Consider the following 22,926-nt stretch of genomic DNA (forward strand, 5'->3'; position numbering starts at 1 on the left):
ACATATTCATAAAACTTTTTCATTTCACCCGTTTAAGGTTTACCCAAAATCTGAAACATACATGAGCGTTCAAGTTCAAACACTGAGAATGCGAATTTTGTTTCACGTTCATAGAAAAGTACCAGCTGCATTTTGGAATGCAAATGGTGACAAGTCAAACATTTACCATAGGTTTCATAATGCACAATGTCATTTGTCTCATAGTAAAGCTAGCATATGAAGTTCAGCTCCACCACTACTTGACAACTTTATTTGTATTGCTTTTAAGTCTTTTAATGAATTTCTTGTTAACACATTTTATTCTAGCTAGCTATGTGTAGGTACCTATCAAGTAAACAAAATGATTACCCTCAATCAAATGACCTCATTAAAAGTTAGGCATAGCAAAGAGATACCTTTTGTGAAGGTGCATGTTGGATTTAACTTATGAAAAATGGATACTTCTGACAATATGCAAAATTAAACAACTTTGGACTGTATTTTTTTTGTAAAACAGGAGGATCAGTCGTAACTCAAACTTGCCCCTGCACAATTTCAAACACCATGCAGGCTTTTACAAAAATCCTTTGGCAGTCTAGCATCTTCTCACTGTCATTCAAACACATTCATTAATTTACTAATACATTTTCTCACACACAAACAATACTCCTAGAGCTCATCGTGGCCGACCTCTTCCTGGTTGGCCTCTGTCTCTGGTTCCTTCATGGTGGAAAAGGCCACTTCCCTGGTCAGCTGCTCCAGAGGAGGGAGGCCCACCGCCAGGTTACGCATAGCTATGGCTGTCATCAGAAACCTACAACACAGAGCGCATGGTACCCTCAAAGATATGTTCCTTATATTTACAATCTATGACATGTACTCCTTCCTAAAATGCTAATGTCTACATTAAAGAGAATTCGGTTTCCACATTTTTAAACATCTCCAGCACCATCCGAACATTAACCTTGACGGGATCGGTCCCCCCACCCCCATGGCACGGTTGAGCTAACGTGATTAGCATAAGGTTGTAAGTAACAACAACAAAAAATCACAGGACATAGATGTCAGAAACCTTAAATTCTTGTTAATCTAACTGCACTGTCCAATTTACAGTAGCTATTACAGTGAAATAACACCATGCTATTGTTTGAGGAGAGTGCACAATTATGAACTTTAAATGTATTAATGCACATTTGGGCAGTCTTGATACAACATTTTGAACAGATGTGCATTGGATCAGTCTAAAACTTTGCACATGCACTGCTGCTATCTAGTGGCCAAAATCTAAATTGCGCATGGGCTAGAATAATACATTATGGCCTTTCTCTTGCATTTCAAAGATGGTGCAAAAAAGAAAACATTTTTTACCAGATTTAATGTATTATATTCTCCTACATTAATTTCACATTTCTACAAACTTCAAAGTGTTTCCTTTCAAATGGTATCAAGAATATGCATATCCTTGCTTCAGTTCCTGAGTTACAGGCAGTTAGATTTGGGTATGTCATTTTAGGTGAAAATTTAAGAAAAGGGTCAGATCCTTAAGAGGTATTAAGATACACTACATGGCCAAAAGCAGCCACACACAAGCCTAAGATCACCATGCCAAGCGTAAGCTGGAGTGGTGTAAAGCTCGCAACCATTGGACTCTGGAGCAGTGGATAAGCGTTCTCTGGAGTGATGAATCACGCTTCACCATCTGGCAGTCCGGCTGACAAATCTGGGTTTGGCGGATGCCAGGAGAACGCCATCTGCCCGAATGCATAGTCAGCTGCCCGAATGCCAACGGTATAGTTTGGTGGAGGAGGAATAATGGTCTGGGGCTGTTGTTCATGGTTCGGGACCCTTAGTTCCAGTGAAGGGAAATATTAATGCTGCAGCATACAATGACATTATAAACAATTATGTGCTTCCAACTTTGTGGCAACAGTTTGGGGAAATCCCTTTCTTGTTTCAGCATGACAATGCCCCCGTGCACAAAGCGAGGTCCATACAGAAATGGTTTGTCGAGAATGGGTGTGGAAAACTTGACTGGCCTGCACAGAGCCCTGACCTCAACTCTATCGAACACCTTTGGGATGGATTGGAACGCCGACTTTGAGCCAGACCTAATTGCCCAACCTCACTAAAGCTCTTGTGGCTGAATGGAAGAAAGTCCCTGCAGCAATGTTCCAACATCTAGTGAAACGCCTTCCCAGAAGTGTGGATGCTGTTATAGCAGCAAAGGGGGATCAACTCCATATTAATGCCCATGATTTTGTAATGAGATGTTCGACGAGCAGGTGTCCACGTACTTTTGGTCATGTAGTGTATGTGAAAATGGCACGTTTCTATGTTTTGTAGTAAAAAAAGGTAAGTTAAGTGACAACCAATTTGTAGACAATTGGTTAAAATCATATGATGCATACCGATGTCATTGGAAACGCTTATCTTTATCTTTTTTACTACAAAACATAGAAACGCGCCAAGCTGGTGCAGGATACCAGTGGAAAGTGGAGGAATCGCATGGGTTTAAGAGAAGACAGGATAATGACTATAATCCTCATGGGGAAATTGTTTGTGGACAAGGACATTGAGACAAATACAGACATAAGTACGAGCTTTGTCATGGGTTTTGGTAGTTGCAATGAAAACAAAACACTCACGTTTGCCGCAGCATGTAGTACTTTCACATTAAACCGGTTCAGCCTTTCGAACATGTTGGCTTCCCTGTGCTTCTTCACTTCCTTAGTTCGTCACTGTTGGCGTAGAAACAGCCGGACGACGGGATCCGTCACATTGACCTCTGACCCCTCATCGTTGTCTCCAGTGATGAGTGGCTGGAATTCTGGAGGCAGGGGCTCTGTTTCTGTGGGGGCAAGACAATGTGTTAGCTTAGCACAGTGTTTCCCAACCCTAGTCCTCCAGTACCCTCAACAGTACACATTTTATTATAACCCTGGACAAGCACACCTGATTCAACTTGCCAACTAATCATCAAGCCCTCAATGAGTTGAATGACATGTGTTTGTACAGGGCTACAACGAACATGTGTACTGTTGGGGGTACAGGAGGACCAGGGTTGGGAAACACTGGCTTAGCACTTCCTTTATGTTGCGTGCTAGTTCCTATTGTGTGTGTTAGTTCCATTTGTGTGTACAGTGCATACGGAAAGTATTTAGACCCCTTGACTTTTTCCACATTTTGTTACGTTACAGCCTTATTCTAAAATTGATTAAATTAAATAGTTTTTTCCCCCTCATCAATCTACACACAATAACCCATAATAACAAAGCAAAAACAGGTTTGTAGACATTTTTGGAAATGTATTTTTTTTTAAATGTAAAAAGATGTTATTTACATAAGTATTCAGACCCTTTACTCAGTACTTTGAAGCACCTTTGGCATCGATTACAGCCTTGAGTCTTCTTGGGTATTTAGCTACAAGCTTGACAAACCTGTATTTGGGGAGTTTCTGCCATTAGTCTCTGCAGGTCCTCTCAAGCTCTGTCAGGTTGGATGGGGAGCGTTGATGCACAGCTATTTTCAGCTCTCTCCAGAGATGTTTGATCGGGTTCAAATCTGGGCTCTGGCTGGGCCACTCAATGACATTCGGAGACTTGTCCCAAAGCCACTCCTGCGTTGTCTTGGCTGTGTGCTTAGGGTCGTTGTCCTGTTGGAAGGTGAACCTTCACCCCAGTCTGAGGTCCTGAGTGCTTTGGAGCAGGTTTTCACCAAGGATCTCTCTGTACTTTGCTCCGTTCATCTTTTCCTCGATCCTGACTAGTCTCCCAGTCCCTGCCGCTGAAAAACATCCCCACAGCATGATGCTGCCACCACTGAGCTTCACCGTAGAGATGGTGCCAGGTTTCCTCCAGATGTGACGCTTGGCATTCAAGCCAATATAGTTAAATCTTGTTTCTCATGGTCTGGGAGTCCTTTAGGTGCCTTTTGTCAAACTCCAAGCGGGCTGTCATGTGCCTTTTACTGCGGAGTGGCTTCCATCTGCCCACTCTACCATAAAGGCCTTATTAGTGAAGTGCTGCAGAGATGGTTGTCTTTCTGGAAGTTTCTCCCATCTCCACAGAGGAGCTCTGGAGCTCTATCAGAGTGATCATCGGGTTCTTGGTCACCTCCCTGACCAAGGCCCTTCTACCCCGATTGCTCAGTTTGGCCAGGCGGCCAGCTCTAGGAAGAGTCTTGGTAGTCCCAAACTTATTTTATTTAAGAATGATGGAGGCCACTGTGTTCTTGGGGACCTTCAATGCTGCAGAAATGTTTTGCTACCCTTCCCCAGATCTGTGCCTCGACACATCCCGTCTCGGAACTCTACGGACAATTCCTTCCACCTCATGGCTCAATTCAAAATCAATTGAATTGACCACAGGTAGACTCCAAGTTGTAGAAACATCTCAAGGATGATCAATGGAAACAGGGTGCACCTGAGCTCAATTTCAAGTCTCATAGTAAAGGGTCTGAATACTTATGTAAATAAGGTATGTTTTTAATTTTTAATAAAGGAGCAAAAATGTCACCAAAAAAACTGTTTTGCTTTGTCATTGTGGGGTAGCGTGTATATTTTTAAGGAACATTTATTTAATCAACTTCAGAATAAGGATGTAAGGATGAAAAAGCGAAGGGGTCTGAATACTTTCCGAATGCGCTGTATATTTAAGCCCTGACCTGTTCCGTTGCGGACCCGCTCCTGCAGTTCAAACAGCTTAGTGAAGTTCCTCTGTAGCGCTGCCTCTGTGGTGTTGCCGTAGATGTACATGTAGCAGGACGGCTCCTCAGACACTGTGTACACCTTATGGTAGGTGTACAGCAGGAAGCTGCTCACACACACATACAATGAGTACTCCTAGCAACATCGTGGCAACTGGAATGTGAAACTTATGTTTAGCAGTAAGTTCCACACCATTATAATGACTACAGTACAGCTGTCATCCATTGAAGGGTGTTATTACAGGCTGGCTGAAGCAGGTAGGGTGATGGAGTATACCTGCTTCTGCTCTCCAGGTTGGAGCATGTAGTTCTTCTTCTCATCCACTATCTCAACATTCAGCAGCACCTGCACACTAGTGTTGCCCAGGTCCTCACTGACATAGTTATCTAGGTGGAGACCTAGAGGAAAGACGAACCAACACATGCATGATTAGGATTGAAATGTACTTTGGGTGAGGAATCAGTAATCACCATGTTGGCCCTTTCCTATTCTATGTCACTCGGCTCCGTCATATCCTCACATGGTCTCTCCTGTCATTCCTATGAGGATGACACAACTACTTTTCTCCTTCTCCCCCCTTCTGACACCCAGGTGGTGACACCCATATCTGCGTGCCTGGCAGATATCTCAGCTTGGATGTTGGCCCACCACCTCAAGTTCAACCTCGACAAGACGGAGCTGCTCTTCCACCCGGGGAAGGCCTGCCCGCTCAAAGACCTCTCCATCACGATTGACAACTCCACAGTGTCAGCCTCCGAGTGTGCAAAGAACCTTGGTGTGACCCTGGACAACACCCTGTCGTTCTCTGCAAACATCAAAGCAGTGACTCGCTCCTGCAGGATCCCAGCTTGTGCCATCAAACCCCTGCAACTTATCCAGGACGCTGCAGCCCTCCTGGTTTTCAACCTTCCCAGGTTCTCCCATGTCACCCCGCTCCTCCGCACACTCCACTGGCTTCCAGGCGAAGCTTGCATCCACTACAAGACCATGGTGCTTGCCTACAGAGCAGCAAGAGGAACTGCCACTCCCTATCTTCAGGCTATGCTCAAACCCTACACCCTCAACCCTACACCACCTCTGGTCTCTTGGACCTCCCATTCCTACAGGAGGGCAGCTCCCGCTCAGCCCAGTCCAAACTCTTTTCTGTCCTGGCACCTCAATGGTGGAACCAGCTTCCCCGTGAAGCTATGACAGCTGAGTCCCTGCCGATCTTCTGAAAGCACCTCAAACCCTACCTCTTCAAAGAGAATCTTAAATAATCCCCCTCCTTACTCACCTTGAGTAAAAGTCTATTTACTATGTCTGTGATGTAGTTGACCCACCTAGCTATCTTAAAATGAATGCACTAACTGTAAGTCGCTCTGGATAAGAGTCTGCTAAATTACTAAAATATAATTACTCTCAATGGAAAACAATGAGGGAGAGGGGGAGACCCCGAACCTGGGAAGTCTGCGGTGAAGACTCTCTGTCTGGTTGTCCAAAGAGTCCTCGATCTCCTGAAACTTGGTCCTCCAGGGAGAGAGGTCCACCAGCAGAGGTGTGAGCCATGGATTTGGGCGAAATGGTGACCAGTCTGCCTTCACAATGTTCACACAGGGGTCAAAAATCCTAAACGGATGGGAAAAGAGAATTCAAGACCAAACTGCGAAGAACATTTCTATCCATGTGGAGGATGTGAAAGATCACAAAAAGGCCATGTAGTACCGTTGTTGGAAGCGTTCATTGATGGACACCCAGATGTCAAAGTAGATCTCTGGGTCAGAGATGTTGTAGTGAGGCAAGTGGCGTCTCAGGCAGGTGGCATACTGCTTTGACTTTCTTATATGAACTGTAACTCAGGAAAATTGTTGAACTTGTTGCATGTTGTGTTTATATTTTTGTTCAGTATATATCACACTGAATATACCAAACATTAGGAACACCTTCCGAATATTGAGTTGCACTCCCCCACACTTTGGCCCTCAGAACAGCCTCAATTCATTGGGGCATGGAATCTACAAGGTGTCGAAAGCGTTCCACAGAGATGCTGGCACATGTTGACTCCAATTCTTCCCACATTTGTGTCAAGTTGGCTGGATGTCCATTCAGCCAACATTCTTCCTACACACAGGAAACTGTTGAGCATGAAAAACCCAGCAGCGCTGCAGTTCTTGACACAAACTGGTGCGTTTGGCACCTAATACCATACCCAGTTCAAAGGCACTTCAATTTTATGTCATGGCCATTCACCCTTTGAATGGCAGACGTTTAAAAAAAAGAAGATTTTTGTGCATCTGTCTCCTCTCTTTCACCTACACTGATTGAAGTGGATGCAAATATCAAATGACATCAATAAGGGATCATGGATTCACCTGGTCAGTGTCTTGGAAAGAGCAGGTGTTGTTAATTTGTTGTATACTCAATGTACACACACACAGTGCCTTTGGAAAGTATTCAGACCCCTTGACTTTTTCCACATTTTGTTACAATAGTCTTATTCTAAAATGTATTAAATCTTTTTTCCCTCATCAATCTACACACAATACCCCATAATGACAAAGCACAAACTTTTTGTTTGTTGCTAAAAACTGAAATATCACATTTACATAAGTATTCATACCCTTTACTCAGTACTTTGTTGAAGCACCTTTGGCAGCGATTACAGCCTCGAGTCTTCTTGAGTATGACACTACAAGCTTGGCACACCTGTATTTGGGGAGTTTCTCCCATTCTTCTCTGCAGATCCTCTCAAGCTCTGTCAGGTTGAATGGGGAGCATTGCTGCACAGCTATTTTCTTGTCACTAAGTTGACTGTGCCTTTAAACAGCTTGGAAAATTCCAGAAAATTATGTCATGGCTTTAGAAGCTTCTGATAGGCTAATTGACATAATTTGAGTCAATTGGAGGTGTACCTGTGGATGTATTTCAAGGCCTACCTTCAAACTCAGTGACTCTCTGCTTGACATCATGGGAAAATCAAAAGAAATCAGCCAAAACCTGCAAAAAAAAAATTGTAGACCTCCACAAGTCTGGTTCATCCTTGGGAGCAATTTCCAAACGCCTGAAGGGGTACCACGTTCATCTGTACAAGCAATAGTTCTCCTAGAGATGAACGTACTTTGGTGCAAAAAGTGCAAATCAATCCCAGAACAACAGCAAAGGACCTTGTGAAGATGCTGGAGGAAACGGGTACAAAAGTATCTATATCCACAGTAAAACGCGTCTTATATCAACATAACCTGAAAGGCCGCTCAGCAAGGAAGAAGCCACCGCTCCAAAACCGTCATAAAAAAGCCAGACTACGGTTTGCAACTGCACATAGGGACAAAGATCGTACTTTTTGGAGAAATGTCCTCTGGTCTGATGAAACAAAAATAGAACCGTTTGGCCATAATGACCATCGTTATGTTTGGAGGAAAAAGGGGGAGGCTTGCAAGCCGAAGAACACCATCCCAACTGTGAAGCAAGGGGGTGGCAGCATCATGTGGGGGTGCTTGCTGAGAGAGGGACTGGTGCACTTCACAAAATAGATGGCATCATGAGGAAGGACAATTTTGTAGATATATTGAAGCAACATCTCAAGACATCAGTCAGGAAGATAAGGCTTGGTTGCAAATGGGTCTTCCAAATGGACAATGACCCCAAGCATACTTCCAAAGTTGTGGCAAAATGGCTTAAGGACAACAAAGTCAAGGTACTGGAGTGGCTATCACAAAGCCCTGACCTCAATCCTATAGAACATTTGTGGGCAGAACTGAAAAAGCAAGGAGGCCTAAAAACCTGACTCAATTACACCGGCTGTCAGGAGGAATGGGCCAAAATTCACTCAACTTATTGTGGGAATCTTGTGGAAGGCTACCCAAAACGTTTGACCCAAGTTTAAATTGTTTAAGGCAATGCTACCAAAAACGAAATGAGTGCATGTAAACTTCTGACCCACTGGCAGTGTGATGAAATAAATAAAAGCTGAGATAAATCATTCCTTCTACCATTATTCTGACATTTCACATTCTTAAAATAAAGTGGTGATCCTAACACCTAAAACCGGTAATTTTTACTAGGATTAAATGTCAGGATTTATGAAAAACTGACTTTATATGTATTTGGCGAAGGTGTATGTAAACTTCTGACTTCAACTGTATATAAGGAATATCAAAAGGGACAGTATAAGATCCCTTTCTACTACCCCTGAACAAGGCAGTTAACCCACTGTTCCTAGGCCGTCATTGAAAATAAGAATTTGTTCTTAACTGACTTGCCTAATTAAATACAGGTAAAATAAAAATAAAAAACAAAACTGCACTCCAGATCAGGACAGCAGGATTTATGGATCAGTTTTACTTCTACAAAGCCTCCTTCCACACCCCTCTGCAACTCCCATCGTTCTGCTGACTCAAGCTAGTCTACACTACTGTTTGGCGCTGACGGATAGCAGTGTTGACACTGATTGAGCAATTATTCTGGTAACCCGTAGAGTTGGGAAATAACTTTAGCTGACAGTGGTACACACAGTGAGTTTATCACAAACTCATCCTCCATTTCTACAGGAGTAGTACCTGTGTGATGAAGTGAGAGTAAGGCAGGAAGAACTGTTCAGCCAGGTAAAGAATGGTGAACAGAGTTGCCAGCTTGTGTTTAAACCGTGTTTTAGAGGCCTTGGGGGCAGAGTGGATCCTGTAGAGGTGTTTTGGGTCTCTGGGTAAACACAGGAGATGCTGGGCTGTGGGGGAGGAGACGTGAGCGGCAGCTCTGGCCTGAGGAACTCTGGGAAGCGACTAAAGAAGTTCCTGGGCCAGTCGGGGTAGCAGAAGAGAGGACTCGTGGCCAGCATGGTGTAGGCAAACATACCTGGAGATAAAATAAAGGACAATGTGATCAATAGGGGATTATAGATTTACTTAAATAGTGGATCATTATAGAAAAGATAGCTTTGAAAATGCTTTCTGGGTCACAGGAGACTGCTTGCATTAGGTTAGGCCGTCATTGTAAATAAGAATTTGTTCTTAACTGACTTGCCTAGTTAAATAAAGGTTAAATACATTTTAAAAAGATAAGTGATAAGGAAATACTTATCAATGCAATCGTTTAATGACGAGGCTTAGTAATTACAAGCAGCCCTCATGGATTTTGTAGTTTGAATTATAATATTTGATCATTCGTTTTGATAACTAAATACAATTAATCAATGGGTTCTCATCGATGCTGAAGAGTTGGGAATTCATACAGTGAAAGTAACTGACAAAGAAAATGCCAAAAGGGCGTGTAGCGTCGAAAAACAGCAGATAGCCGGCAGACAGATCCAGACAAAGACCACCTCCATGGACAACCAGTAGACTCACCATTTCATTAGGCAGAATCATCCTGTGGGACAGACACACAGGATAAAACCCATACAATCTTGTGAGATTGGGGCAGTTTGATAAGCCGCGCAAAACATGACAGAGCAGGGCCCTGTTTAACTAACCTGAAAGGGTCAAAAAAGCCAATGGTGTGCCAAGTATGACATAGAATATCCCCCCACCCAGTCTGCATCCAATTTCTTGATTCCAGCAATGGAGTATACTATGAAAATCTGCCAAGGACATATATCAAGATATTCATATTATAGGAGCATCCTAAAAGTTTATCACACACATGTAATTAGGCAGATACGCTTAATAGAGTAGTGATGAAGACAAGTTTCCATGGATTCAATATAATGAATTTGGCACAGACCTGAAACCTCAGAAGAGTATAGTTCCAAAGTGGCACTTGGGCATTCTTTTTCTTAGGATTACGTAATCCATCTATTGACCTGAAAATAATAATATACAGTGCCAGTCAAAGGTTTGGACACACCTACTCATTCAAGGGTTTTTCTTTATTTTGACTATTTTCTAGATTATAGAATAATAGTGAAGATATCAAAACTATGAAATAACACATATGGAAAAAGGTGGCTACTTTTTGATGACAGCTTTGCACACTCTTGGCATTCTCTCAACCAACTTCATGAGCTAGTCACCTGGAATGCATTTCAATTAACAGGTGTGCCTTGTTAAAAGTTAATTAATGCGTTTAAGCCAATCAGTTGTGTTGTGACAAGGTAGGGATGGTATACAGACGATAGCCCTATTTGGTAAAAGACCAAGTACATATTATGGCAAGAACAACTCAAATAAGCAAAGAGAAACGACAGTCCATCATTACTTTAAGTCATGAAGGTCAGTCAATCCGGAAATGTCAAGAACTTTTAAAGTTTATTCAAGTGCAGTCGCCAAAACCATCAAGTGTTACCAGCCTCAGAAATTGCAGCCCAAATAAATTCTTCACAGAGTTCAAGTAACAGACACATCTCAACATCAACTGTTCAGAGGAGACTGCGTGAATCAGGTCGAATTGCTGCAAAGAAACCACTACTAAAGGACACCAATATGAAGAAGAGACTTGCTTGGGCCAAGAAACCCAGGAGCAATGGACATTATTCCAAATTTGAGATTTTTGGTTCCAACCGCCGTGTCTTTGTTAGACGCAGACTAGGTGAACGGATGATCTCCGTATGTGTGGTTCCCACCGTGAAGCATGGAGGAGGAGGTGTGATGGGGTGGGGGTGCTTTGCTGGTGACACCGTCTGTGATTAATTTAGAATTCAAGGCACATTCAACCAGCATGGCTACTACAGCATTTTGCAGCGATACGCCATCCCATCTGGTGCTGCATCAGATGACCTGGCCTCCAATCACCCGACCTCAACTGAAATTAGATGGTTTCGGATAAGTTGGACCGCAGAGTGAAGGAAAAGCAGCCAACAAGTGCTCAGCATATGTGGGAACTCCTTCAAGACTGTTGGAAAAGCATTCCAGGTGAAGCTGGTTGAGAGAATGCAAAGTGTGCAAAGCTGTCATCAAGGCAAAGGGTTTGGCTTTGATTTGTTTACCACTTTTTTGGTTACTATATAATTCCATATGTGTTATTTCATAGTTTTGATATCTTCACTATTATTCTACAGTGTAGAAAGTAGTAAAGATAAAGAAAAACCCTTGAATGAGTAGGTGTGTCCAAACTTTTGACTGGTACTGTATGTACATAAGTGTGCATTCACTCACACACACACACACACACACACACACACACACACACACACACACACACACACACACACACACACACACACACAGAAAGATACTGAAAAAAAAGAATGTCAATTAACCAAATATATTATACCTAACAACTCTTTAGTACAATGGTTTCATAAGAGATGAACTACTCACCAATATCTGTTGGCGTCCATGAATGTCAGCTGGAAGCCAATGAGGCCGTAAAGGTAAGAGTGGTTGTTCCATGCTGTTTTGTCCAGGAAGAAGATGTACCAGTAGGTGGATATGAACATGAGACAGGAGAGGCGGTAGAAACAGCCCAGCATGATTCCCACAGCACCTATAAAGAAGACACAAACATGGAAATTGAACATTGATGCTCTCATTAAAACACACACACACAAAGGGGACAGCATACAGTTGCTGTTCTAATCACTGAATCAGAACTTGACCTACCAAAGAGCATCACCACATAGACCAGGTACATATAATCAAGAGGCAGCAGCTGCAGGAAGTTGAAGAGAGGGAAGCGGCACACATTGTCATTATCATGCCTGCAGGACAGAGACAGGGGAAGAGACAGAAGATGATAATATCTTTCATTTAGCAGACGGTTTTCTCAAAAGCGACTTAGTCATGCGTGCATATATTTTACATATGGGTGAGCCTGACAGCTCACCAAACAGGAAGTGGAAGATGCCCAGAGAAGCAGGGTCAGTCGGGCGGTTTAGGAGATACACCAGGTGATGCCAGGAGGTCAAGTCCTCCTTCTCAAACCCAAACAGATGCTTCATCCTGCTCTCACTTTCCACTACCCTCTCTGCTGTTGGTGCCGTCCCCTTGTCCATGGTCCCTTCATCACTACTCCCAGAAGAGTCCCCCTGTTCTGAAGACTACTCAATGAAAGGAGCACCTAAGCGAGAAGGGGAAAGATGTATACCAATTCACACTTCAGAAGAGAACCATCTTTACCCTACTGTTCACAAGAATGCAATAGGTATGTGTTGTGTACTGTATGTAAATTCCACAATGCACTATAAACCATAAGACACAATGAATTGTTTTTCCTGATTATAAACTCATTGCGTATGTTGCACGTATAAGGATGTAATGCAACTCACTCACCGTAATAAACGTATTACTCAAACTAAATCTCACCTTGCTATAAACAGTGTAACAATTTACTGAAAGCAGAGCTGCAAAGCAACAATTGTTACATACCTGCAGCAGCATTGTCGCACGCCCCTGCCTCCTCTAAAGAGTCTCCCTCCCGGATCCGGGATCCTCCTCATCAAAAAAGCTGACTAGCATAGCCTAGCCTAACGGGACAGGGATATCATATAATATAATTTCGTGAAATCACAAGTCCAATACAGCAAATGAAAGATAAACATCTTGTGAATCCAGCCATCATTTCCGATTTTTAAAATGTTTTACAGCGAAAACACAATATGTATTTATATTAGCTCACCACAATAGCCAAACACACAACGCCATGTTTTCACCATGTTTCCACCGCATAGGTAGCTTTCACAAAACCCACAAATAGAGATAAAATTAATCACTAACCTTGAACAACTTCATCAGATGACAGTCTTATAACATCATGTTATACAATACATTTATGTTTTGTTCGAAAATGTGCATATTTGAGGTATAAATCGTAGTTTTACATTGCAGCCACCATCACAAATAGCACCAAAGCAGCCAGAATAATTACAGAGAGAAACGTGAAATACATAAATACTCATTTACTAAAACATTTATGAAAAATACATGGTGTACAGCAAATGAAAGATAAACATCTTGTGAATCCAGCCAATATTTCCGATTTTTTAAGTGTTTTACAGCAAAAACACAATATATATTTCTATTAGCTCACCACAATAGCCAAACACACAACGCCATTTATTCACCGCCAAAATAGCTTTCACAAAACTCAATAGAGATAAAATTAATCACTAACCTTTGGACAACTTCATCAGATGACAGTCTTATAACATCATGTTATACAATACATTTATGTTTTGTTCGAAAATGTGCATATTTAGAGGTACAAATCCTGGTTTTACATTGTGAATACGTAGCCACAATACGCCAAAATGTCCGGAGGTATTTTGGACAGTCACCTAATCTAACCAAAGAACTCATCATAAACTTTACTAAAAAATACATGTTGTACAGCAAATGAAAGATACACTGGTTCTTAATGCAACMGCTRTGTTAGATTTAAAAAAATAACTTTAGTACAACATACAGCATGCAGTATTGTGAGACAGCGCTCACATATTCTCCGCCTTGTTGGAGCCAACATTTACCACAAAAATACGAAATAACATCATAAATATTCTCTTACCTTTGTTGATCTTCCATCAGAATGTTGTGCAAGGAGTCCTAGTTCCAGAATAAATCGTTGTTTGGTTTTAGAATGTCCATTTCTTCTGTCGAATTAGCAACTTTGGCTAGCATTGTGGCRCGAACATGCCCATCAACTCTTGGCGCCTSGAACRAAAAATTCCMAAATTCCCAATAAACGTTGAATAAACTGGTCAAACTCGGTTGAAAATCCTACTTTATGATGTTCTTCTCATATGTATCCAATAAAATCAGAGCCGGAGCAATTCATCGTGTATACCGAATGCTTTTCAGAAGACAATGTAAGGTTCCCCGGCGCGCAGTTGAAAACTGACAAAAGAGCGGACCTGTCACTCCAAAAGCTCTCATTCGGCCTCACATCAAGCTAGACACCCCATTCAACCTTCTACTGCCTGTTGACGTCTAGTGGAAGGCGTATGAAGTGCATACAGATCCATAAATATAAGCCAGTTGAATAGGCAGGCCCTGACACAGAGCCCCTTTTTCAGAATTTTCACTTCCTCTCTGGAAGTTTGCTGCCAAATGAGTTCTGTTTTACTCACAGATATAATTCAAACAGTTTTAGAAACTTCAGAGTGTTTTCTATCCAATAGTAATAATAATATGCATATTGTATGATCTAGAACAGAGTACGAGGCCGTTTAATTTGGGCACGATTTTTTCCAAAGTGAAAACAGCGCCCCCCTATTAAGAAGAAGATTATTAATAACTCGGTTATGCAACCACAAAAAAGACTAGATATATGGACAGGGATGTCAACCTAGCAGAAGGTACCTCCTTTTCCCAATGAGTTATTCAACACAAGTAAACAGTTGGGTACGTGTCAGCCCGTGTTCAAATGAAGGCTGTCTGGAAAATCGACTGGGAACCTGAAACGGTGCTCAGCGTCTATTGGTTGTTTTTTTCACGAGACACATCTACTACTGCTAGTGGGGATCTGGAAATGATATGACTACAGCGGTTGGGATGAGAATGGGTTTAGGAGATGTTATTAAAACAAATCAAAATTACCTCCTGAAATAACATTGCATTGTTTCTGGGAGTGGTCATTGGTCACCTACACATTTTTTAAATATATAAATCTGGTTGAACAATCATCCAATATAAACATATTCCCACACTAGCTAGCACCAGGTAACCTGTCCAAATCTGCATATCACATATAGTACAGTAGATGGCAATAATGCGCAGAAGCGCGTGAGGCACATCATAGTTAGCAGGCTAGAAGAAGACAAATTGTGAGCCTGTGGTATCTGCATCGTTTTAGCTATGGAAAATAGGAAGACAATTTGACAATGGTTCTTGAAATATCCTTTTAAACATTACTAATGATGTTCAAGCTATTGGTAGATCATATTTGGCCGGATTAACTAGCTCCGCAATATCTGGTGCTAAATTACCTCTTTGTCCCCAACAAATTAGCTGAGAAGGCTTGTTGTTTAGGTACAGTACTGTACTAGCTAACAGTAGCTAAGTTACGTCTGTGACCTGTCACAGCTGAGCTTGCTAGCAACATAGCTAGGCGTGTTTAAATTCATTGTCAACAAAGTTTGCTAGCCGACGGGTTTGCCTTGTTATATATATCAGGTAAGTTAAGTTTCTGTATATCGTAAATGATCTAGCTATTAACGTTACATTTATTAGCTACCCGGTCGTACGCGAAAGTAGCTAGCTGTGTTGTGTAGGTAGCTAGCTAAGGAGCTGTGGCAAAAACAATGATAGCTGGACACTGCCTGAGGTTGTTAGCTAGCTAACGTTACCGTAGTTAGCTACCGTAGTATTGTTGATGTCAGAGGACAGGACTTAATTGTGTTTATCATTTATGCTTTCGAAATACACTATATATACAAAAGTATGTGGACACCCCTTCAAATTACTGGATTGGGCTATTTCAACCACATCCGTTGCTGGCAAGTGTATACAATCGAGCACAAAGTCATGCAATCACCATAGACAAACATTGGCAGTAAAATGGCCTTACTGAAGAAATAAGTGACTTTCAAGGTGGCACTGTCATAGGATGTCACCTTTCCAACAAGTCAGTTAGGCAAATTCCTGCCCTGCTAGAGCTGCCAATGTCAACTGTAAGTGCTGTTATTGTGAAGTGTAAACGTCTAGGAGCAACAATAACTCAGCCACGAAGTGGTAGGCCACACAAGCTCACAGAACGGGACCACCGAGTGCTGAAGCGTGTAGCGAGTACAAATTGTCTGTCCTCGGTTGCAACACTCACTACCAAGTTCCAAACTGCATCTGGAAGCAACATCAGCACAATAACTGTTCGTAAGGTGCTTCATGAACTGCGTTTCCATCACAATGCCAAGCGTCGGCTGAAGTGGTGTAAAGCTAGCCGCCATTAGACTCGAGCAGTGAAAACGTGTTCTCTGGAGGGATGAATCACGCTTCACCATCTGGCAGTCCAACTGACAAATCTGGGTTTGGCGGATGCCAGGAAAACGCTATCTGCCACAATGCATAGTACCAACTGTAAAGTTTGATGGAGGAGGAATAATGGTCTGGGGCTGTTTTTCATGGTTTGGGCTAAACCCCTTAGTTCCAGTGAAGGGAAATCTTAACGCTACAGCATACAATGACATTCTAGACGATTCTTTTCTTCCAACTTTGTGGCAACAGTTTGGGGGAAGGCCATTCCTGTTTCAGCATGACAATGCCCCTGTGCACAAAGCAAGGTCCATACAGAAATTGTTTGTTGATATCGGTGTGGAAGAACTTGACTGGCCTGCACAGAGCCCTGACCTCAACCCCATCGAACACCATTGGGATGAATTGGAACGCCGACTGCGAGTCAGGCCTAATCGCCCAACATCAGTGCACGACCTCATTAATGCTCTTGTGGCTGAATGGAAGCAAGTTCCTGCAGCAATGTCCCAACATCTAGTGGAAAGCCTTCCCAGAAGAGTGGATGCTGTTGTAGCAGCAAAGGGGGGTCCAACTCCATATGAATGCCCATGATTTTGGAATGAGATGTTTGACGAGCAGGTGTCCACATACTTTTGGTCATGTAGTGTATATAAATAACTGTGAAAGTTCTCCAGATCTGAACCTAGATAACTTTAAGAAATAGTTACTCATTAACAAAAAAGTGACCGAATCTAGTTTACCCCTGAGTAGTGAAGCTCATGAATTACAATGCATCCATGCTGACGGTCTTGTTTTGTGTGTAGTGTGCAGGGGAGAGATGGGCACCCTGGGCAGCCGCATGCAGGCCTCCTCCCAGAATCCGGAGGAAGCAGTTGAGAATGCATGTGCCAGTGGCAAGCATGGATGTGAGTGCAGAAAGAGGAAACGGACTGCACACTGCGACTGTGACAGTGAGCCTGATGAGGAAGATGCCTTACTGGACACACCACGGAGGTGAGAAGAGCCACACACATACACACAACTTCATGAACACAGGTGACACACACACACACACACACAGCAAAACAGAGTAAGAGAAAAACACACTAAAGGTCTACACAAACGGAGCTTCGTTTGCGGCACGCTCTACGTAGTTCCACATACATGTGTGCGGCAGAATTTTTGGAACGCGACGCAGTCTACTCTGTTTGCGTAGACTGTGTAGAGAGCCCTTCACAGCACAGGTAAGGTATTAACACATCTTTCATGTCTTTCATATGGCCAGCCTGTTTCTAACCTTGGCCTGCCCTCTGCTGGTTTGTTTTGGAATTGTAACAGGAAGAAGCTAAAGAGCACTTCCAAGTACATCTATCAGACCTTGTTCCTGAACGGCGAGAACAGTGACATCCGCATCTGTGCCCTTGGGCAGGAGTGGAACCTGCACAAAGTCTACCTGTGCCAGGTTAGTGCACTGTTCTGTGTACACTACACACTGAAGTTTCTACAAAGCCAATGCCTGTGACTCATTCCACTCCCTCTCTCCTCCCTGTGTTTTAATTATGTAGTCGGGGTATTTCTCCAGCATGTTCAGTGGATCCTGGAAGGAGTCCAACATGATGGTCATACCGTTAGAGATCCCAGACCAGAACATCGACACAGAGGGTGAGGACTTAAGTCACTGTCAGGCAGTGTTGTAGTCGAGTCACTAAACCTTGAGTCCAAGTCGAGTCTAGAGGTCCCTATGGCTGAAGTCCGAGTCATCAATGGTCGAGTCATGAGTTAAAACTCGATACTAGTATTGTTTTCAATTTCTTAAAGCAGTCGCTTGCGCGATGTGTCGCTTAGCCAATGATCGAAGCGGAGCCTGCCTGCTTGTCTGCCCACAATCATCACTTGCTCCCCTGCAGCTCACCAGCTGACGTCGGATGCGTGTGCCGGGTGTGGCGCATCCTTCCCACTGCTAGAGAACAGAACCCTTGCAGATATGTGCACCCAATGCTGGTAAAATTCTGCTTATCATAGTAGCCAGTCCAAGTGCAAATACAAGTCATGAGAAAGGAGAATCCCAGTCACTAATGGTTGAGTCACAAGTCATGAAAATCGGGACTCGAGTCGGACTTGAGTACTACAATACTGCTGTCAGGAATAAAATACTACAAATCGCTTTGTTTATGTCACTGAACTTCTTTTTTGCAGTTACTATACACATTTGTCTTTGTGTGTGTTTTTAGCTCTACAGGTAGTGTTTGGATCTCTGTACCGGGATGATGTTCTGATCAAGCCCAGCAGGGTGGTCAGTATCCTAGCAGCAGCTTGTATGCTCCAACTGGTCAGTAGATGGTCATTATCACACTTCAGTATATTTTACATGGAATGTAACTGTATACAATGTAGTGATAATGTTGAGATGATAGTGATATGTGTGAGTTGAAAGTTGCTGGAATGGAATTTTCTGAATGATAATAGATGATCAAAGCCATGCCTTTGTGTCTTTGCAGGATGGTCTGATCCAGCAATGTGGCGAGACCATGAAAGAGAATGTCAGTGTCAAGACTGTGTGTGGCTATTACTCCTCTGCCAGCATCTACGGCCTGGACTCTGTTATGAAGAAGTAAGCCCCATCAGTTCACTCCTATTGAATAATATTACACATGTAATTATTTTCGTCTCGCACTACATGCTTATGCTTGTGTGTCTCCTGCAGGTGTCAGGAATGGCTCCTCAATAACCTCATGACCCATCAGAATGTTGACCTGATGAAGGAGCTAGGGTGCGTCTCATTAATGTTTTCATATTTTTCCCTAGGGCTTATACACAAAATATACAAAAGTATGTGGACCCTTCAAATTAGTGGATTCGGCTATTTTCAGCCATACCCGTTGCTGACAGGTGTATAAAATTGAGCACACAGCCATGCAATCTCCATAGACAAACATTGGCAGTAGAATGGCCTTACTGCAGCGCTCAGTGACTTTCAACGTGGCACCGTCATAGGATGACACCTTTCCAACAAGTCAGTTCGTCAAATTTGTGCCCTGCTAGAGCTGCCCCGGTCAACTGTAAGTCACTACCGAGTTCCAAGCTGCCTCTGGAAGCAACGTAAGCACAAGAACTGTTGTACATACTGGTATTAGAGGCTACGTGTTGTGTGGTCAGTGAGCAGGGTGTGTGCTGTATCTGCAGAGCGGACGTGATGGAACCGCTGATCCAGTCGTCTGACCTCTTCGTCATGCAGGTGGAGATGGACGTCTACACAGCCCTGAAAAAGGTACTACTGCAGCCTTTTGGGCTGTCTCTACTGTAAGGAAGACCGTTGATTTATCTCCCCCTTCCCCATTCTTTCGTTCTCATTCATACCCTCTCTTTGTAACTGCCTCTCCTCAGTGGATGTTCCTGCAGCTCAATCCATCCTGGGACGGTCCCATCAAGCAACTACTGGCTGACGCTGACACCTGGCTTTGCAAACGCAGAACTGGTACTTTCTGTTCCACAGTGCATGTCACAGCTAGCTACAAGCCTATCTGAACAAGGGGTTGTAGAATAGACAGTCGCTGGCTGACCAGTCTTTTCTAATGGACCTTACGTGCATGCTGTTGCAGAGTTGGGAGAGGAGGAGCCCTTCTTAAAAACAGAGGACGGCGCTCCCTTTACTCCCGTCTTCAGACATGTGCGCCTTCAATACATCATCAACGACCTGGCTTCTGCACGCATCCTGGAGAGAGACAACATTCTCCCACCCGGTAAGGTTGATGATTGGATAGTGGTTTATGTTTCACTTTCACTTATAACTGTTTTTGTGGTCATTTTTGATCTATTCTGTACAACTCCTCATACCACAGATTGGCTAACCTCCGTGTACAAGAGCCAGTGGTTTGCCATGCTACGGACGGAGCACGACAATGACAATGGGTGAGAACTGGAGCTCCAAACCAGCAACATCACACCATGACAAGATTAATGCCAATCTGCCACTTTCAGTGACTGAAAATATATTTCCGCATGAATAGAGTTCGCCAGCTTGTCCTAAAACACAGAAATTAGTTACCTCTAATTCGTTCGGCCACCGCCATGGCGGAAATTAATGGGGAAAGAATAGGGTTTTGGGATAAACGCTGAACATAAGTTCTGAGGTTAACACAGATTTAGGAGATTTTATACGTTTTGTTCTGTGAGATATCAGTCAGTTAAACATGACCTTTATGGATTATGATGCCTTTATGTGCTTTGTTTTTTTATTACATAAATGCTTCAAAATTCACAAAAAGTGACGTTAGCTGACGAAGACAATCTCACAGAACAAAACGTATAAGATCTCCTAAGCCTGTCTTTACCACAGATCTTATTTTCCATATTTAACCAAAAAAAACATTCATTTCTACATGGGCTTTGTCCAATGAACCATTGCAGAGTTGGTGCCTACAAAAAGATGCCATTACTATTTCTTTCTATAGTAAGACATTTGTGTTTGTAGTCCACAGGATGCCAACAAGGAGGAGTTTGAGTCAAGCAGTATGAGGTGTGGCAGGAAACTGACCAAAGATGGAGATGTGAGTCAAACCATTAGTCTCTGTGTAATAAGGAAATCATTTATGATTTATTCTGAATCATATAATAAGCACTTTAAAGCAAAGATCAAATAAGAGGATGTTTTAACTTTTTATTCTTGCTTAGTACTGTTGGCGGTGGACAGGTTTCAACTTTGGCTTTGACCTGCTAGTGACCTACACCAACCGCTTCATAGTGTTCAAGAGGAATACACTGAGCCAGCCATGTGGGGGAGCTGTGAGTCTGCAGCCCCGGAGGCATCTAGCATACAGGTTAGTGTTCCACGCTGCAGACAGGACCTAGGCTGTGATCAGCACAACACGCATAGGACAGCTTCAGATTTCAAAGGTTGGCAATGCATTGTGTGTGTAGTAGTAATAGTATAATTATGTTCTGTATAACTGCCATGTGATTTACTTGTGCTCTATCAGGCCTGACTAGCCCCTCACCTGTCATTCGCTGTTCGTCTCTGTTCAGGTTACGCCTGGCCTCCTTTGATAATAGTGGGAAGCTGGTGTGTAGTCGATCCACTGGTTACCAGCTTCTCACCCTGGAGAAAGACCAGGTCAGTCAGACCACACATAATCCACGTTCTGAAACTTTCCTCCCCTCTTGAAATTAACACATCTCGGTCTTAAGTATTGCCTGAATCGGATGAAATAATTATGGCATTCTGTTCCTGTCTCTTTTCCAGGAGTATGTGGTGATGAACCTGGACAGTCGGCTCTTGTCGTTCCCCCTCTACGTGTGCTGTAACTTCCAGTACACATCTCATATGGACCGCCGTCCTGATGCCCCTGAACCAGAGAGCAGCGCCCGCAGTGTATCCTGATATCAACTCCACACCCTCAACCAGTCCCCTCTCTGACCCCAGGCTGTGGCCCACAGCTTCTACCCCACACAACCCTGGCATCTGCATGCTCTTTAGCCCAGTCTATTGTGTTTTGGGATACGTTGTTTTTCAAAAATATTCATCGTTCTTCAGTTTATGGTTAATATTTGATTTGCCTTTTATATTATTTATTTTGCTTTTTTTAATGAAATAAAAAAACTTACACTGCCAATAAATAGTCCACACCGGTGGGCTGTGGTGCTATCAGAAGTGTGACCATGGTCATCTCTCACAGGGAATTATCAGTTACTAGTTCTGTACATCCATTACTATCCTCTATGTAATTACTAACACATACAGTATTGCTAATTGAGTATGTTGGCCACTAGTTGGTCTGAATTAGATGTGAATTTCAAATACGTATGGCAGAATATGGTGCTGCTTTTAAACTTTCAAAATATTACTTTAATTTCTAGTCTACATTTAGGATAATTGTAATATACCTGCCTTAATGTATTGTAAGATGTTGGGCATATTGATTTATTTTGGACCAAAGTGGCATGGCAGTCTTGACAAAATAGTTTACTGATCTGTCAGTTTCCTCAAGTGGGGGCTTACCTTTACACTTTGCAGTCATTCATATCGTATTATTCGTATTGCTGCATTGTCGAAGGAACCTGCAAGTAAGCATTTCGTTGGACAGTGTATACCATGTATCCTGTACATATGACTAATAACTTGTGCTGTAATATCCTCACTGAAATGCTGTCAATTAGTTCACCATTAGTGTCTGTGCATACATTTGTACATTATACAGGTTTCACTATGCTGTACATGCTTAGTTATTAAAACTGGTGTTTTCAAAAGCTGTATAAGGTGTGTTTTGCATTACTATTCACATTTTGATGAATTGCAAAAAGACGCAGCTAGATAAAGAATTTCAGGCTAAAAGATATTACCAACGCAATTCCACCCTTTATACCATTGTTAAAATGTTTATATAAAAACTGATGGAGGGAAAGAATCACAGAACAGGTTGCAGATATTAAGAGCACAGTCACTGAGGCAGAATA

The 22,926-nt window shown here is 42.7% G+C and overlaps 1 protein-coding gene and 1 pseudogene across 2 annotated transcripts; one reads left to right on the forward strand and one right to left on the reverse strand.

Annotated features, from left to right (window-relative positions):
• Window positions 1-217: 217 nt before the first annotated feature.
• LOC111960827 (vitamin K-dependent gamma-carboxylase-like) lies at window positions 218-17,137 on the reverse strand (annotated as a pseudogene).
• Window positions 15,323-22,728, forward strand: gmcl1 (germ cell-less, spermatogenesis associated). 2 transcript variants are annotated; one of them, XM_023983834.2, is made up of 15 exons: window positions 15,323-15,702; window positions 17,301-17,490; window positions 17,815-17,938; window positions 18,042-18,138; window positions 18,708-18,805; window positions 18,975-19,087; window positions 19,181-19,246; window positions 19,633-19,744; window positions 19,861-19,951; window positions 20,076-20,216; window positions 20,316-20,385; window positions 20,948-21,023; window positions 21,148-21,293; window positions 21,499-21,586; window positions 21,716-22,728. In XM_023983834.2, exons 2-15 carry the CDS (start codon window positions 17,315-17,317, stop codon window positions 21,851-21,853), a joined length of 1,536 nt encoding a protein of 511 aa, XP_023839602.1. In that variant the 5' UTR covers window positions 15,323-15,702; window positions 17,301-17,314; the 3' UTR covers window positions 21,854-22,728. The 2 variants fall into 2 exon arrangements, with proteins under 2 accessions (XP_023839602.1, XP_023839603.1); XM_023983835.2 differs by having other exon boundaries at window positions 15,324-15,702; window positions 19,660-19,744.
• The last annotated feature ends 198 nt before the right edge of the window (window positions 22,729-22,926 follow it).

The sequence above is a fragment of the Salvelinus sp. IW2-2015 genome, linkage group LG4q.1:29, assembly GCF_002910315.2.
Source record: "Salvelinus sp. IW2-2015 linkage group LG4q.1:29, ASM291031v2, whole genome shotgun sequence".
Classification (NCBI taxonomy): Eukaryota; Metazoa; Chordata; class Actinopteri; order Salmoniformes; family Salmonidae; genus Salvelinus; species Salvelinus sp. IW2-2015.